Below are 15,405 nucleotides of genomic sequence, written 5' to 3' on the forward strand. Positions count from 1 at the left end.
TATGCTGAGAGTGCCAATCTGCATTTGTTTGAAAAACAGTGACACTAATTTCAAGTATCACATTAACTTCTATGATAAGGCTAACGTAATAAAATTCACTGCAAAAAAGAACATGGACAGATATTATGCGATACTCTAATAAACAGTTGGGCAATTTCCTGAAGATTAATTTACCCATTTCTATAAGCGTTTAATATGGATATTTCATTTGTGCATAAGTAAGTTAGAAAAGAAAATGAACCATTTTGAAAAGATAACAGCAAATGGTCTTTGCTAATAGCAGGGAGTCTGTGCATGAGCAGTTCATCTCCCTTGCTCCATTCATTCCATCTGCACAAAGTATTAAGATGTGAATATTTCATGACACACAGTATAATCATATATGACAGCATATTCTGAAGTAACAGTCAACTACAGTGAGTCTGCTCAGATGATGGAATATCAAGTAGGTTTATGGAAATCCCTGGAGTTCCATTAATTTTTCTTGGCTCAGAATTAAGCCATTCACTCTCACATGTTTCACATGTTGCAACATGATAGTTTATGTGGTACCCTCACATACAGATAATGTGAAAGGATAAAGCAGACTTTGACTAGCTTGGACATCATTTCTCTCCAGCCAGTACAGATAAAAATCATTTCAATAATAAAACCATTATGGAATTTCGTATTTGAGCTAACTTGCTCTGAGAAACTCATCAAGTCTAAACAGCAATTTACTTCTCTGTCGCAGCCACAAGTAAGCTAAAAAAACACAACTGTTTGTTCAGAATAAGTAAAACTAAACCAATCAGTTCATCAGTAGCTTTTTGTTAATTCTCCTTTGCCACAAACACAGAGTGACACACTAAGCTCCACTGTTAGCAACCCAGTGTTGGACAAGTTGAGAGTCCATGAAATGGTTTACATGATGCTGAATTTTAAATGCAGAATGAAAACTGTAAGGTTCCTATGCTGTCACTCAGTCACTTGAAAGTCAGGACTATATGTCCGTATTTCAAAAACACTGTCTTGCTAAAATATTTCCTCCTAACCATTGCCATTTTCTTTACTCTGTCATGGTCAAATTTTACCCCACAAGAAGTTCTTCCTGAGCAGCAGCAGGTACTCTGGTTGGAATACAAAGTCACTGATTAAAATTAGGATGTGCCTTCCTTTGGTAGGCACTGTATTAATAAAACATGCCATCAGTTGTGACACTCAATATGAAGAGGAGGAAGTGTCATTTTATGAGATACGTTTAATCAGACACCAGACCATTTTTGATGCTTCGCTGATTTAACAGCTGAAAAGAAAGCTGCTCTGTGTAAGCCGAGGCTCCCAAGCTCAGAGCTAGTAGTGACAGGCTTTCTGGATGCATTAGATGTTTACTTATTTTTATATGATGGATATGGTCTGTGAGCAGTATCAGAAAGAAATCTGAAAACAATACTTACATTAACTTCTCAGTTACCTTGAGAAGTTTGGAAATAAAGCCAATTATTCCACATCAAAGCTTCTCAATATTATGTTATGATAAAAAATGATTTGAGAAAAAAGAAAAATGTCATCTGATTAAATAACCTCTGATTTTATGGATACAAGTGTTTGGAGTGAGCAACCGTCCCTAAACAAATAACAAAATGGCCATTTAGAACACGTTTCCCAACTCTTAAGCTTGTGGGCTGGGTCTGCACTTGATGTCATGTTCTGCCCTCTTTCACTGCTGAAAAGTGTTTGCATCCTCAGATAAACCCCCACAGTTCTGAAGTACCCTTGTATTCTGAGAGTTCTTTTCTTTTTGTCATGGCTTACAGTAAACACTCCAGCAGTGGCGCTGAATAGTGGAGTGTAATTAAGCTTGCAGTTCCCCAAACCACTTCCTTGTCATAGTGGGATACAACACCAAAAAAAAAATTTGAAGAGGAAACTGAAGAATAAAATAAAGGTCTATAGATATTTAACTTTTACCAGGAAATTAAGGAAATGTCAAGGAAAGTATATAGAAGAAAAGAAAGTCAAGGCTAAGCTATCTCCTGAAGCTTGAGTATTCTGTGAGGTTAGCTTTCTGCAAGCTAGCCTTGGAAGCCTGTTCACCCTTATTTACAAAAACTAAATTCACCTCTTCCTAACTGTAATAGAAAAATGATTTTTCTGCACCAATAATCATTATTAATCAATAATCATAATTCAGGCAATTATAGCATATATTGCATATATACTATATCATTATAGTATAAATTGCATATGACTGTATCATAACAAAGTTGCTACAAGTTGCAGCACTGTACAAGGAGAATGGAGAAAAGACAATGACTCAAGTGTTCCTCCCTTGTCAGCTCCTTTTCTACATAAGGTTTTGCTTTGTATTATAGTTCTTCCTAGAGAGGTTAGAGGTGGGAAAAAAAAATGCTACTTCTACTACTATTTTAATTCTTTCTGTTTGGATGCATTGCTACACCAATAAATGAGACCCAGATGCACATTCCATCTCTCCGGAAATGCACATACTGCTCATGTCCTAACAATGCATCTAAATGAGACTCATACACTGTATATGCCTGAATTAAAACAAAATTTCTCTTTAGAAATAGAAGCACATGTAGGATGCTATTTTCTGGAAGACAAAAGAACAACCATTGTCACCAGGGATTCATTGGCATGGCTTGGATGCCCCCACTAAGAGCAGAAGATTTCCAAAAAGAAAGATGCTTTAATAACTATAGCTTTTTTCAGCTGTGACCCATTGCCTTGATTTAGTAATCCCAGTACCTGAAACAGAGAGGAAATCATCCACTGAAGTGATGTCATCAACTGCTTCAGTGAGAACTCGCACTTGTTTCTCCCACTGATCTTTAAAGACATCCATGTTGTCCTGTGCTACTTTGCTCTGAGGTCTGGCAGCCAACGTCAGCGCAGCATTTATTACCTGTTATTCAAAATCACAAGGAGTGGCAACAATTTTCACAAGCTAAAGAACAAAGACTATTAAAAATAAAGCATTACACCCCATTCAATACCCAATGTATTTTTCCTTTTGTGCAACAGACACAGAAGACAGTTTAATGACAAAGGCAAGGCTAAAATCTTCAACCAGGGTGTCTGTCTTGTCAGATGCTCTCTAATGCTGAAAGAGTTCTCAGTTACTTTCCAGCACGAATAATGCTTACCTGTGGGCACAGACTATCAATCTGTGTTGCTGCCATACGCACTAGCTTCACACCTTCTTCATTATTTGAGATAGAACAGGCCAGATTTGCAACCTATAAAGAAATCAGCAGAATCAAGTTTTAGGCAGGTGATTCACGCCTTTTTCTCCTATTGAGCCTTCCTAGAATGAAAGAATCGAACAAAAGAGGCACGATCCAGGATCTTCTTTGCTGATGAAGATAAACTTATGTAGATTATTTCCTAACTGAAAACAAAACACAAATAGAACTAGCCATTTTTTCTTGTTAGTTATTTCCCAAAATCTTACCCTGCTGTCATTCTGCACTCTCCTCTATAGCTTGAGAATAATCTCCCAAGATGTCAAACGGAGAATGTGGAGCATCCAAACAATTATCTGTGTATTTGCTTTTCTTTACAGGTTTTTTTATTTTTATTAACCATTAAAAATAGTAATTGGGCTCATCCATACACTACTGAGTTTTTGTAAAGATGAAGAATCCTAAAACATGATATGCTTTGCCACCCATAAACAAAATCTTGACACTGATACTCAGAAAATACGTATTTTTTGAGTACCTTAATTATTTCAGATCCTGATAATCCTAAGCATGTCAAAAGAACCCGAATTCTCAGGTTAATCGCAAATGAGATCTAGCAATCAGCACATGCCTCCAAGCAGCACAGATCTGCATAGCTGTGTTTGGATACAAGCTGTAGAACATGTTCTCCTACAGGGCTCTGTGCAAAAAAAAAAAAAATCCATCCTCAAAAGCTGTGTGCCAAGTCCATGAAGCTACCATGTGTTTTCAAAAGAGCAATTCATGCCACAAGGCACATAATTGTGCTCATCAGCAATATTTAAATCACAAAGGTATATTCTGGGCAGGGGAATACATGATTTTTCTTTTAATCATCTGAAAGTATGGCTCTTAATTCTAATCCACATTAAGATAAACTTATCAAATTTTAAATATGCTTCCTTGATATTATTCACTGTGCCTGAAGGCATAACTATCAGTTGGAAATGATTCATGAATTAGTTCAAATACCCCCATCTTTCCAATTTTCCTCCAGCTTCCCCTTGTGGTATTAATCTATTCTCGTCTCCAATGCACATTGCAACATTAGCCCTGGTCCATCTGTTCTTCATAGAACCTATTTCACTTCACAGTTATGTAGAACGTGGTTTGCATATATCACAGTGCCAAAGCCCAGGGAGGAAAAGAACCTAAGGCTTCGAAGTCTTACAGGCATTTCCTAGTCAAGATTTTATCATAATGTTGTGATTTTTATTTTCATTTCATGATGAGACAAATGAGTTAGTCTGTTTGTTAACCGCCTTACAGTGCTCATGTCAAAAATGTTCTCTGAAGCTGACAACTTCCAATTAATTTACCATTTCTCTAAACTCCCTTCTTTGTGCACATCAAACAGATCACTTTAATCTTCATGAGAAACAAAAGCTAAGCAGGATAATAGTTAGAATGCAGTAACATGAGTAGAAATTACAGACCTTAAAAGCCACAAAATGGTATTAGGTTCAGCAAAAGCCAGCTTCCTGTATTTAAAATAAGTGCTTTTGAGATTGCCCTTTCATTTTGTGATTATCATGATGAAAATCTGTCCTAAGGCTCCAAATATGCATTGCACATCTTACTTCTCAGACAGCAGCGAGATATGAGACTGAAAGAAACTGGGTGTCATGAAATGGCAATCAAGTGATTAAGCAGATCTTTCGAGTTCCCTTGGAGAAGGACTTTGCAGAACAAAATCTGTGAAAGCAAAGCTTATTTCTTTCCTGTCTCTGTTAATTATTCTTACAGCAGGATCTAGTGAGATAGTATTTAGAAATTTAAATGTTCTGCTTTTCCAGGAAAGGATACATAGATAATTAGAGAAAGCCTTTTCTTTCATTTTTATAAAATAATTTAGAGTTCTGAAGAGTGTTTTGGGTCTTGCTACCAGTACAGTAGTAGTACAGATATAATCTAAGGCAACCTTAAATATGCATCAAAAGAGCATTAGTTATCTACTTAAAGAAATACACATTGATATATATCATGTATAATCCTAATCTAAAGAGTTTTTGTGGTATATTTTAAGTCTTTTTCAAGTATCGTCCCATATCATCACCAGTCAGAAAGCAGTATTAGTTTTACAGTTCAGCTGGGAGTATGCTGGCATGAACCATGGGAAGATCTGATTATGCCAAATAAGCAGAGATAAGGAAATTCTACAGAGGTAGATGCAACCTGGATAAAATTGAATTTAGCACTACAAATGAGAAGTACTATGACTACACTCAAAACTTATTTTTGAAACAGCAAGAAATAGACACTACTTTCTAAAACTTACATTTTAGTGGTATTATTTAAGTATACATCTGTGAAGCCATACAAATCTTAGGTGCAATCGATCACAAAATACCATGCTATTTAATTATTTTGATTGCCTTTGTTATCAAGTACATAAGCATGACACCAACAGTTAGTATTTCTGGCAAGATAAGGTCTATATGCATGCTGAATCCATGGAGTCCATGAGGTAATTCAATATATTTTAGCCTACTATAAATTTAACAACTCCAATATTTTTCCTGCTTATATTAAAACAAACAAACAAACAGAAATACCAAACAAACAAAAAAGAAGTTTAGACTCAATTCTACCCCATTCAGCTGACACATCAGGTTCTAGACCATGCACACAGCAAGGGATTGAAACTAGATAATCATTATGGTCCTTTTCAACACAGGCCGTGCTATGATTCTATGGTTCTCCCCTCTCATTTATCAGAGGAGGTATGCTATCCTTTGCCTTTCTCTTTCTCTTCTGACCCATGTATCTATAAAATCTCTTTCTGTTATTTACATCCTTAGCCATGTTCGGTTTCATCTCTGCCCTGGATTTCCTGATCCCACCCATGCATGACCAGACTGCATCCCTGGATTCTTCTCAAGCCAACTCTACCTCTACTTTTTTCCTTTTCCCTCAGTTTGACCAGCAGTTTTGCATGTACATATTCAATATAGCATGTACTGTGAAGAATTCAAACACTTCATGATTGGGAATTCATATAATATTCCACTCCAAAGATCTAACATTGGACGGAATGGATAGCTTGGAAAGGAAATTAAGAAGGGTGTGTATTATCACAGTTGCCAATGTGCCAAAACTTTGATTTGACAGCCTTTACCTTTATGCTTCAAGTACTCTGTTGCTACTGAATCACTGAAGAAAAGAATTTATGAGAGGCTGTGGAAGTACCTGGCTAATGTTATTTATTTATTTATTCATTGCTGTGTGCTATGTTTCTGGAATTCATTGATTGCCTAAAGAAAACTTAACTTTGTAACTAGATTATTGTGAACTGTCTGAAAAGTACATCTATGAATGAACACACTTTAAACACCAGCATTGATGAACCATGAATCATCCTCTAAATGCGTGGGGGAACTTAATAACAGCGAGACTGCTGCATAGAAAAACACTACTGTCCCAAATTTCAGGTCTGCTAAGCTACTTTTACACCATCAAAACAATTACTAAACACCTTAAACCTTTCCTTCGAGAGTATTGAAAAGTAATGAACAAGAAAATAAACCCTGCAGCTCCAGTGATGTTGTATTTTTCTGAAATCGACAAAGCCACCGAACCAATCCTAGAACTGGGGAGGTGGAAAAGTGCACACCAGCGCCTTCCTATTTATTTCCCTGTCAGTAGTATTGATAGCCCAGGATGCAACACTGCATTTTGCTAGGTATCTTTAATCATGTTTAAATTATTCAAAACATATGCAGAATGAGTCCCAGTAAAAATTATTTGCATGTACTTGATTGTATTTCAGCCTCAGGCAGCCCCTGCATTAAATGCAGATACAGGTGTGATGGAAAAGGTTTCTAATGTGAATTTTTACTACAGTGGTTGAAAGTATACATCAAGGACTGGATTTATTAAAACAGCAGAGATACATGGCAGCTGGAAATTTAACTACTGAATGGCTAGACAATGCCTACACTACTTTTTCTCTAGATGGTATGGGTAATAACCAGTGAAGACAGGCAGCACAAAGTAGCATTGTAGACTGCTACTTCTCACAGCCTCACATACTCCATCAAAATTTGGATTAATGCACTTCAGCTGGATTTGCCACATGCACTACAGGACAAGAAAACTTTTGCTATAACATTGCACTCTACATTATTAAAATAATCGAGGAAAGTTTATCCCAATTCATGCTATTTTTACACTGATGAGAATTTGATATAGCTATCTTTAGTTGTGTTTCTAAACTACTCTATTTCAACTTTTGACTGAGCTTGTTGTATTATTATAGGTAATTATGACTATTAATTTATAATGTCCTTCATGTCAACCATAAAAGATTTTTATTGCAGCTAACATATATAGATGGGTTTTTAATTATTATTTTATTATTTATTTATACTATGGATTGCTTAGAAAGAACAGGATAAAAGCTCTATTCAGCTTCCTCAACCAATTAACCATCCAAGACAAAGATTACAGTGTTTGTCTTAATTTTGTACATTCCTTAGAAATGTATCTATATAATACATAACTTTCATAATGCATGCCTTTCCTATTCAAACTATTATAAATAACTGATGGACATATTAGAAAACAGAAAAAGTCAATCTATATTTCCTTAAAATAGAATAATTTAAATAAGGTTCAAGACACAAGCAAACTTATGTGTCTACTCCACACATTTGAGAAACTGAAATTTTCTGACTTATTCTGCTTGAGTTAAGTAAAACTCTTTTATTCATAGTGGACTAAAGTTAAGTAAATAATGAGCTACCAGGTTTCAGCTGAGGAGAGGTGATTTGCTGAACAACAACATCTTTATTAGTTTTAATTATCTCTCCATCCATGTATTCCATTAATTCAAATATTTTTTTCATCTTTGAATCCTTCAAAATTTTGACATATATTAATGTTGGTGGTATTGCTGGAAACAGCCAGCAATAATAAGTGATATTCTTGGAGACACAACTAGGATTTACTAAACAAGAATTTAGAGTTGAGTTATCCAAGACCTTCAAACTATCCTGACTGTATTCACTCAAGCATTATATTATGAGCAAAATCCTATTCATCACTAGACAGGATGCTTTCATACATACAAAAAGATGTGCCAAAAGTCACGATGTCACAGAGTACAGTTTCTTCCTCTTCATGGAGTTCACTGCCAATTTGTACTGCACCAAAAATTCTGTATCGTGGTATCTTACTCAGGGTCTATTTCACATGGGAACCTCAGCCACACAGTCATACTTAAAAAGAGATGCATTTTTACGATATTAATTCACAAGTATTAAACATCTAACTCTATGAACAGCAGAAAAAAATGGAATTTCTTTTGTAAATTACAAATGATCTGAGTTTGATGTCTGCTCTGATGTTTTTAACATCAAACCCTCAACATATATAAACTGCTCATACATTTACATGGTCTGTTCATATCTAAGCAGGTTGGTAGCAGAAGGACATTGGAAAACTACAGGTAATTTTCAGCACAACAGTTGAATTTTTTATTTTACATTACCTACACTGCCCGCAGAACCTACAAAAAACTCTCTTCTCAAAAGGTCAGTGGTATATTCATTCATATATATATAGCAATAATGCTTTACCACATATACAAATTCTCATGTGACTTCTACATGAGATTTAACTGGAAGAGCCTTAAGAGATTTCTGCTTTTGGTAAAGTTCAAATTACCTCTGACTCCAAGAAATTCAGTGTGTGTTGAACAGAGACTTTTTAAAGAAACATAAGAGTATTAGATGCCTAAGCCATATGGAAGGTCAATTTAAAATGCAGAAATCCCAGCTTCAGACTTTCTGTAACATAATATTGAAGTGATCCCTTGAACTATTGAAACTATTGACGCTTCCCTTCCATTTTCCACGTCAGTTCTGGTACATGCCATGATTATTGTCTACAGGGCAGAATGGAGGTGAGATAAAAAATGAAGCACTTTGAAAAATGATTCCACTTCACTATTTTCATAGTTAAGAAATAATAATGTTCAATTACAGAGCTGACAGTAAATAATACATGAAATAGATATTGCATTATGTCTGACCATCTTAAAATAACACAAGAATAATGATTTTAGACAAGATGACCTTTCTATTTTTTTTTCTTTTCTAACATGGAATTTGAGCATACAACTGTTTCTTCCTAGAACAGATTAAGTTTCTACATAGCACTGATGAGCTCCAACTGTGATAAACACTCCTGATTGGTTCAAAGGCCTCCTAAAACAAGAGGAGTAATCACTAGATGTGATGCTAATGTATACGTGCAGTTTCAGACTGATATTCCAGACAACAGCTATTTCTCAGCAGGGTAAGCTCAAACCTTTTCCATGGAAAACAGGGGAAAGCAAACTGGTTATAGAAAATAAAGGTGATTTTTTCTGAGCAATTTTCCAATTTGAAACTGAAAAAAAAAAAGGATTCTGGAATCACTGATTTATTTAATCAATGCTGCTGGGTACTTATGTTGGAGCACTGCCAGAACTATCAAGCCCCATCCTCAGATGGAGTGAACAGGTCTGTAGCTTTCCCATTTACCATACATGAAGACACATTCCCACAATTAGAACTCACATCTGGTATGGGTTCTGTGTCCAACTATCTCTTAAAATAAACCAGAATTTGAGGAATTTAGAAAAGTGGGTGCAGATGTTATTGCCCTGAGTTGAAATCAATAGAAATGCTTCTTGCTTTGGTGGCAAACTTCCTTAGGAATTACACATGATCCTCTTTCTTGCACTTCAGAGTGCTTCCAAGTCATCCAGATGGAATACAATTAATTGATAGTCAGTTATAATGGGGAACCTACACACCTGCACCGTGGCTGGCTTGGTAAAAGATGGAGATAGAAGAAAAGGGCTTCTCTTCTGGGCTCCCTGCCTCAAGGGTAGGAAATGCAGTGGGTTCTCAGCTTTGGGTGATGGATGTGGATATCTCCTTTCAAAGATTTACTCCTTAGATTGGAGCCATTTCTGAATTCTTTTTCCATATTCTTACACTGTCTCTGTACATCTCTTGACAAAGTTATAACCAGCAAACAACTGTGGCGACCCATGAGGAATTAAGAGTAAGAGTTAGCCGAAAAAAAAAAAATACTGCTAAAACCATATTACTCCTTTATCTGGTCTGCTTGAGAAACAAAGCACTGCACTGATGAAAAGCAGTCATTCTCCTACAAGAAAGCAGCTGTTGGAGCTGTTAGTAGTCTCTTCTATATGGTCTATCTATTCAGGCAGCCATGTAGCAGATATCCTGCTCTAAACCACACAGCTAACACAGCTGCTGAGTTTTGGTTGGATAGGTGGAATTAATGTGTTTTACTGATTTTCTGAGTTAGAGGTATAAATGCATTTTATATTGCAACGATACAGGTATTTTCTTCCTGTCACAGAAAGTGAAGGTAAAACCTGTGACAAGAATTCCTTGTGTAGAGGTCAGAGACAGTAACCCACCTTGATATTCCTTTACCTTTGTTAGTGTGATCAAGTTACTTTTCAGTTTAATTCGACAGTAGGTAAAGGCTTTTTTAGAACTATTCTTCCACATTTTGCTATTCATACTAAAAAAAAAAAAGAACAAACAATAAACAAGGAATACAGAGGAACAGAAAAAAATGACAGCAACATTTCTGTAATGCCAAAGAATGAAAACCTTAATCATCAGTATCTTTTATGCCCCAAAGGATGCAAAAATATGAAAACAACTTCTTGGTTTGCATTCCAACAAAAAAGGATAGAAATTCAGATTTTTTATATAAATCTTTTCTGTCCAGTTGTTAGGAAGGCTGCTGTTACTAAAACACATAATGAATTATGAACTGTGTGTACTGAAAAACCCAAGGGACAAGGGAGCAATTGGTGTCCTAGGGAAACAAGATTTAAAAGACTGCAATGTGTATGAGTTGATCCTGAAAGCTGTTTTGACAACACACCACTGGCACTGCTATAATTAATAAATATTAATAGCGTGTAGTTACCAAAGTAATCCATCTTTCTAATAACAGTCCACTGGTTTGGCAAACTATTCAGTGACCCTGGAACAGGGATGCATGCCTGACTAGGCTATGATAATTAAACATTAGCCACATCATCAGGGAACTATATTTTGAATGTTGTTGGAGAAAAAAAAAAAAGGGATTGTAGTAAGAACATAAAAAAAGACCAAGATAGAAACAGAAGCTTTGAAGATATTAACACAGTGTGTTGTCAGAGACCTCAGGGGATAATCACAAATTACAATTACTGAACCCTAAAGAAATGCAATTTTTGAGCTAGACAGAACCAACTTTAGAGCTGAAGTTGAGCATATTTAGAAAGAATTGTGTAACAATCTATAACAACTGCTTGTGATTGATAGCACTGGTAGAGACATCTTCAAATTATATACGTACAACCATACAACAGCAACTGGAGAAAACCTGGTGGTATTGCATGAGAAGAAAGGTTGCTAGAGTGAAAGAAATCTGAGATTATCATGGTAGAGAAGATGTAAAATGCAAATTTTTTAAAGAGATCACAACTGATTAGTTCCATGCTCACAAATAAAAGCTTGTGAAAGATTATGACTGCCTTCATAGGGGCGAACAAAGATATTTTTGTTTGGAATAATATATTAAAAACTTTATAAGCCACATTCAGAAAAAAGATAGATTTTGCCTGTAATTTTTGTGCAGTGATTCTATAAAAGTGTTTTACAATCATTTAGAAATAGTTCAACATTAGTGCACCATGTTATCATCTGCCCAAAGCAAGAATGTGTTGACTAAGTGTCAGTATTAGATGCCTCATCTTCTATTAATCCTATCAATATGCCCTGGCATGGAGAGAGATCATATTTGATCAAAATATCATTTACTTTACTCATCTCCTGAGTTGCCCGTTTTCCTGCAAGCACAGTTTCTTCTTTCTTGAAAAAGTCATATTTATGATCCCAATTTTAAAATACAAGCATGTGATGTTAAGAAATCCAGATCATTTCACGGAAAAGTAGTATATAGAAATTAGAGGCATTTCACCAGTTCTATATTATTAAAAAGAAAAAAGAAAAGAAGTACTATTCATTGTTCCATATGCTGGAATTCAAATTATATTTTCCCTTAATTCAAGACTGCATTTTTTTCTTATAATTTTTTTTGTACTTTGCTACTGATATAAACATGGAAATACTTGTCGTAGTTCAACCATATCGTTTATTTGATTAAAAACTGTTACAGAAACAATATTTCTGACTCAGTCTTACATTATATCCCTGTTCTCACACACTTGCAGTTCTATGCATGAAAGCTGATTACCTTTACGGAGGATCATCATTAGCTCATAAATACTCAAAACCATTTAACAAAACCAAGATTACTTCCTATGTTTTACAAAGTGCTGTTTTAGGCTTTTTCAGGCTTTTCCTTATCCAAAAAAGAGGCACTTGTCATATAAATGCAGCTCACAAGCAAATAGTTTTTAATAATGAGTTTTGATATCAGAGCTCTTTGCGCAACTTTTAGCATTAAACATTCAATGGGAATAAACATCTATTCAAGAAATCAAAACTGACATCAAAATTCTAGACAGGACTGCACATAGATCTTCAATTCACTGTGCTGCAATTTATTGTCATCTTGATGTTCAGAGACCAGTATAATAAGTCCATTCTCTCTGCTATTAGACTTAATAAGAATATAAATAATGTCTTGGGCTCCTTTATGAACTGCTAGTTCAAAAGGTCGATGGGTCCATGACGGAACTGCAGAGCCTCTCCATCAGTCCACCTGAATCATTTTTTTAAAGCTTTTGATGAATTAATGCAAATTAGCAGATGAAGACCTCAGTGGTAATAATATTCCTAAATAATAAAGGAAAATAGGTCATTGTTTTAAGGACATGCCTTATTAGTCCCTTAATGTGTCACTGAGGAATGAGTATACCTACTAGCCCACACTGAGGAATCTGAATAGGTGAGAGGCTTCATAAATTCTGTGGAAAAACCTTCAGCTGGATCTGACATTTGGCCAGAAATACAAATCTCTAAGTAACCAATATTCATAACATCTGGTGTTCGCACAGCTCCTTGTCTAATAAAAGATATTTGTTCCTACAAACTACAAGGACTGTACATCTGAAAAAACACAACTAGGAAACATTACATTTACTGTTTCTGTGGGGTTATGTGGTGGTTATGAGAAGACAGGTTTTGTAGTAATAGGATGTTTTATCATGCTTTTTATAGGAACTTTTATAGTGGCGTGTTGAAAACAACACCTTTGATACCATTCTGGATATGTGAAATACTAGGTGAGGCCAAGGAGTTCCTTTAGTACTTTGGTTTCTGGCTTCTACATGACCTTTTCACTAAATCACCTTTAAAATCAACCACAGGCGAAGGAGTGAATTATGGGACTGGAAGGGTCTATTTCTTCCCTGTGTTGATCAGAAAGGTATCCTTTGTCAAATAAGAGGTCATCACTCAGCTTTCCAAGATCCATCTCTAAATGAAACATTTCCTCATATATTCTCAGAAAGGAAAAAAAAATACAAACACCCAAAATATAGGAAATACAAGCACATATCCAATAAAACAGATCATTATTAAGTCTCTAGTCAGGCCCATCACATGCTGTTTTAAGAAGCAATGACTTCACGCATGATTACATCCAGGTATTTTTCTTTAACCCATGGACTGCTTGTCTGTGGAGCAAGCAGAAGGTAAGATATCCCTACATCCTTCATTAAGATAGGTAAATCAAGCTTCTTTTTATTTTAGGAATATTCTGATGAAGTTAGATTACTTTCATCTGGAGCATCTTTTCTACTGCATAACAATATAATATTACTAGAAGTTGGGGAAATTAGAACCGAAAGCAAACTTGACAGATGATGCTCATCTGAAGACAGGATAAGCTTTAACAAATCCGTGTGTTACAGCTGTTTGTTAAACCCAGTCTCACAGATCTACATAGATGATAGTATGAATTTCTACTGCTCTACGTGAAACCAGATGTACCAGACCAACTGCAATGAGCAAGCACTAATCAGAAGTAGGGCCCACTCACTTTTGTGATGTTAAGATTGAGTAACATCATCAAGAAAAATGACATTTATCTTTTACTGAATTTTGTTCACTAAAATCTGAATCTCAGCTCTCAGATTTTGAGTGAAAAGAACAAGAAAATACTCACCTACTACACAGTAGTAAGGCTATTCTCATCCATTAAACAACTTTTATATGGTCATAATTTCACCAAACTTCAGTACTTGAAAAAATACAAACAAAACCCCTTGAAGTGTGATGTATTGAGAAATTTCATATGTCAGTGTAAAATACATTTGTATCTAAAATTCTGCATATACTTTTCTTCACTTGAAACAACATCAGAATGGATCAGTGTTTGAACCTAAGCATTTTCATCTTGTAAATTAAATTTCCATATATTACCTAGGCTCCTACACTACCTTCACAAGCTTGGAAGACCAAAGGAAAAATGTTAAAATATATCTTTGAAGGATTTTTATTTTTCTGGCGAGTTATCTTCAGAAGAGGTGACACACTGGTTTCTCTGATCTGCTTAATGCACTGCTATTGCTGTCTCTACTCAGATGTCTGTAATGTCTTAGACACCCCAAGTAATGCAGATCTAAAGTTATTTTTGAGCACTACTTATGCTATTTAAAATTTAACACTGTAAGCTCAACAATTCTACGTATTTGAAAGTCAATCCTTGTTCTAACAATGAGAAATGTTAACAGAAACCTTGAACTGATTAAAATGTGTCAGGAATTTATATATACATAAAATCTTTAAATTGCATGTGTAAGGAGGCAGAGGATGTTCAAATGTATCTCTAAAAAACATTTAAGCACTTGCAGAGTAAAGAACTGTAGATCATCCTCAATATTTCAGTCAATGACAATTCTGAAGTAGAAATACAAAACTCACCAACACTAAACCAAAACAGCCAAAACTCTTAATTGATTAAGAATTAGCCCAGCAAGACAAAGCTGAAGATCCTCAGATTCGTTCCTCTTCTGCAAAGCCTTAGCAATTTGCACCAGCTTTGACTCATGGAACACACTCTCTGATAAACCAAAGTAGAAATGAATCCTATAACCAATCCAGTATAGAAAGAAATAAACAAAATAGGATTTTCTAATCGTGGCAATTGATTATCAAAGCATTTCTTTCTTCGGGGGAAAAAAAAA

At 35.3% G+C, this 15,405-nt stretch overlaps 1 protein-coding gene across 4 annotated transcripts in view; it reads right to left on the bottom strand.

The window, feature by feature from the left end:
- The window catches only part of CTNNA2 (catenin alpha 2), a 465,672-nt gene that overhangs the window by 53,220 nt on the left and 397,047 nt on the right, over positions 1 to 15,405 (bottom strand). For all 4 annotated transcript variants that reach the window (XM_090139884.1, XM_090139885.1, XM_031588179.2 and 1 more), the window contains 2 exons: positions 3,150 to 3,242; positions 2,752 to 2,908 (listed from right to left, as the gene is read on the bottom strand). In XM_090139884.1, the coding sequence (XP_089996010.1) occupies positions 2,752 to 2,908; positions 3,150 to 3,242 (250 nt within the window). The remainder of the gene's footprint in view (positions 1 to 2,751; positions 2,909 to 3,149; positions 3,243 to 15,405) is intronic.

This window comes from Phasianus colchicus, chromosome 4 (assembly GCF_987193195.1).
Source record: "Phasianus colchicus chromosome 4, bPhaCol1.hap1.1, whole genome shotgun sequence".
Classification (NCBI taxonomy): Eukaryota; Metazoa; Chordata; class Aves; order Galliformes; family Phasianidae; genus Phasianus; species Phasianus colchicus.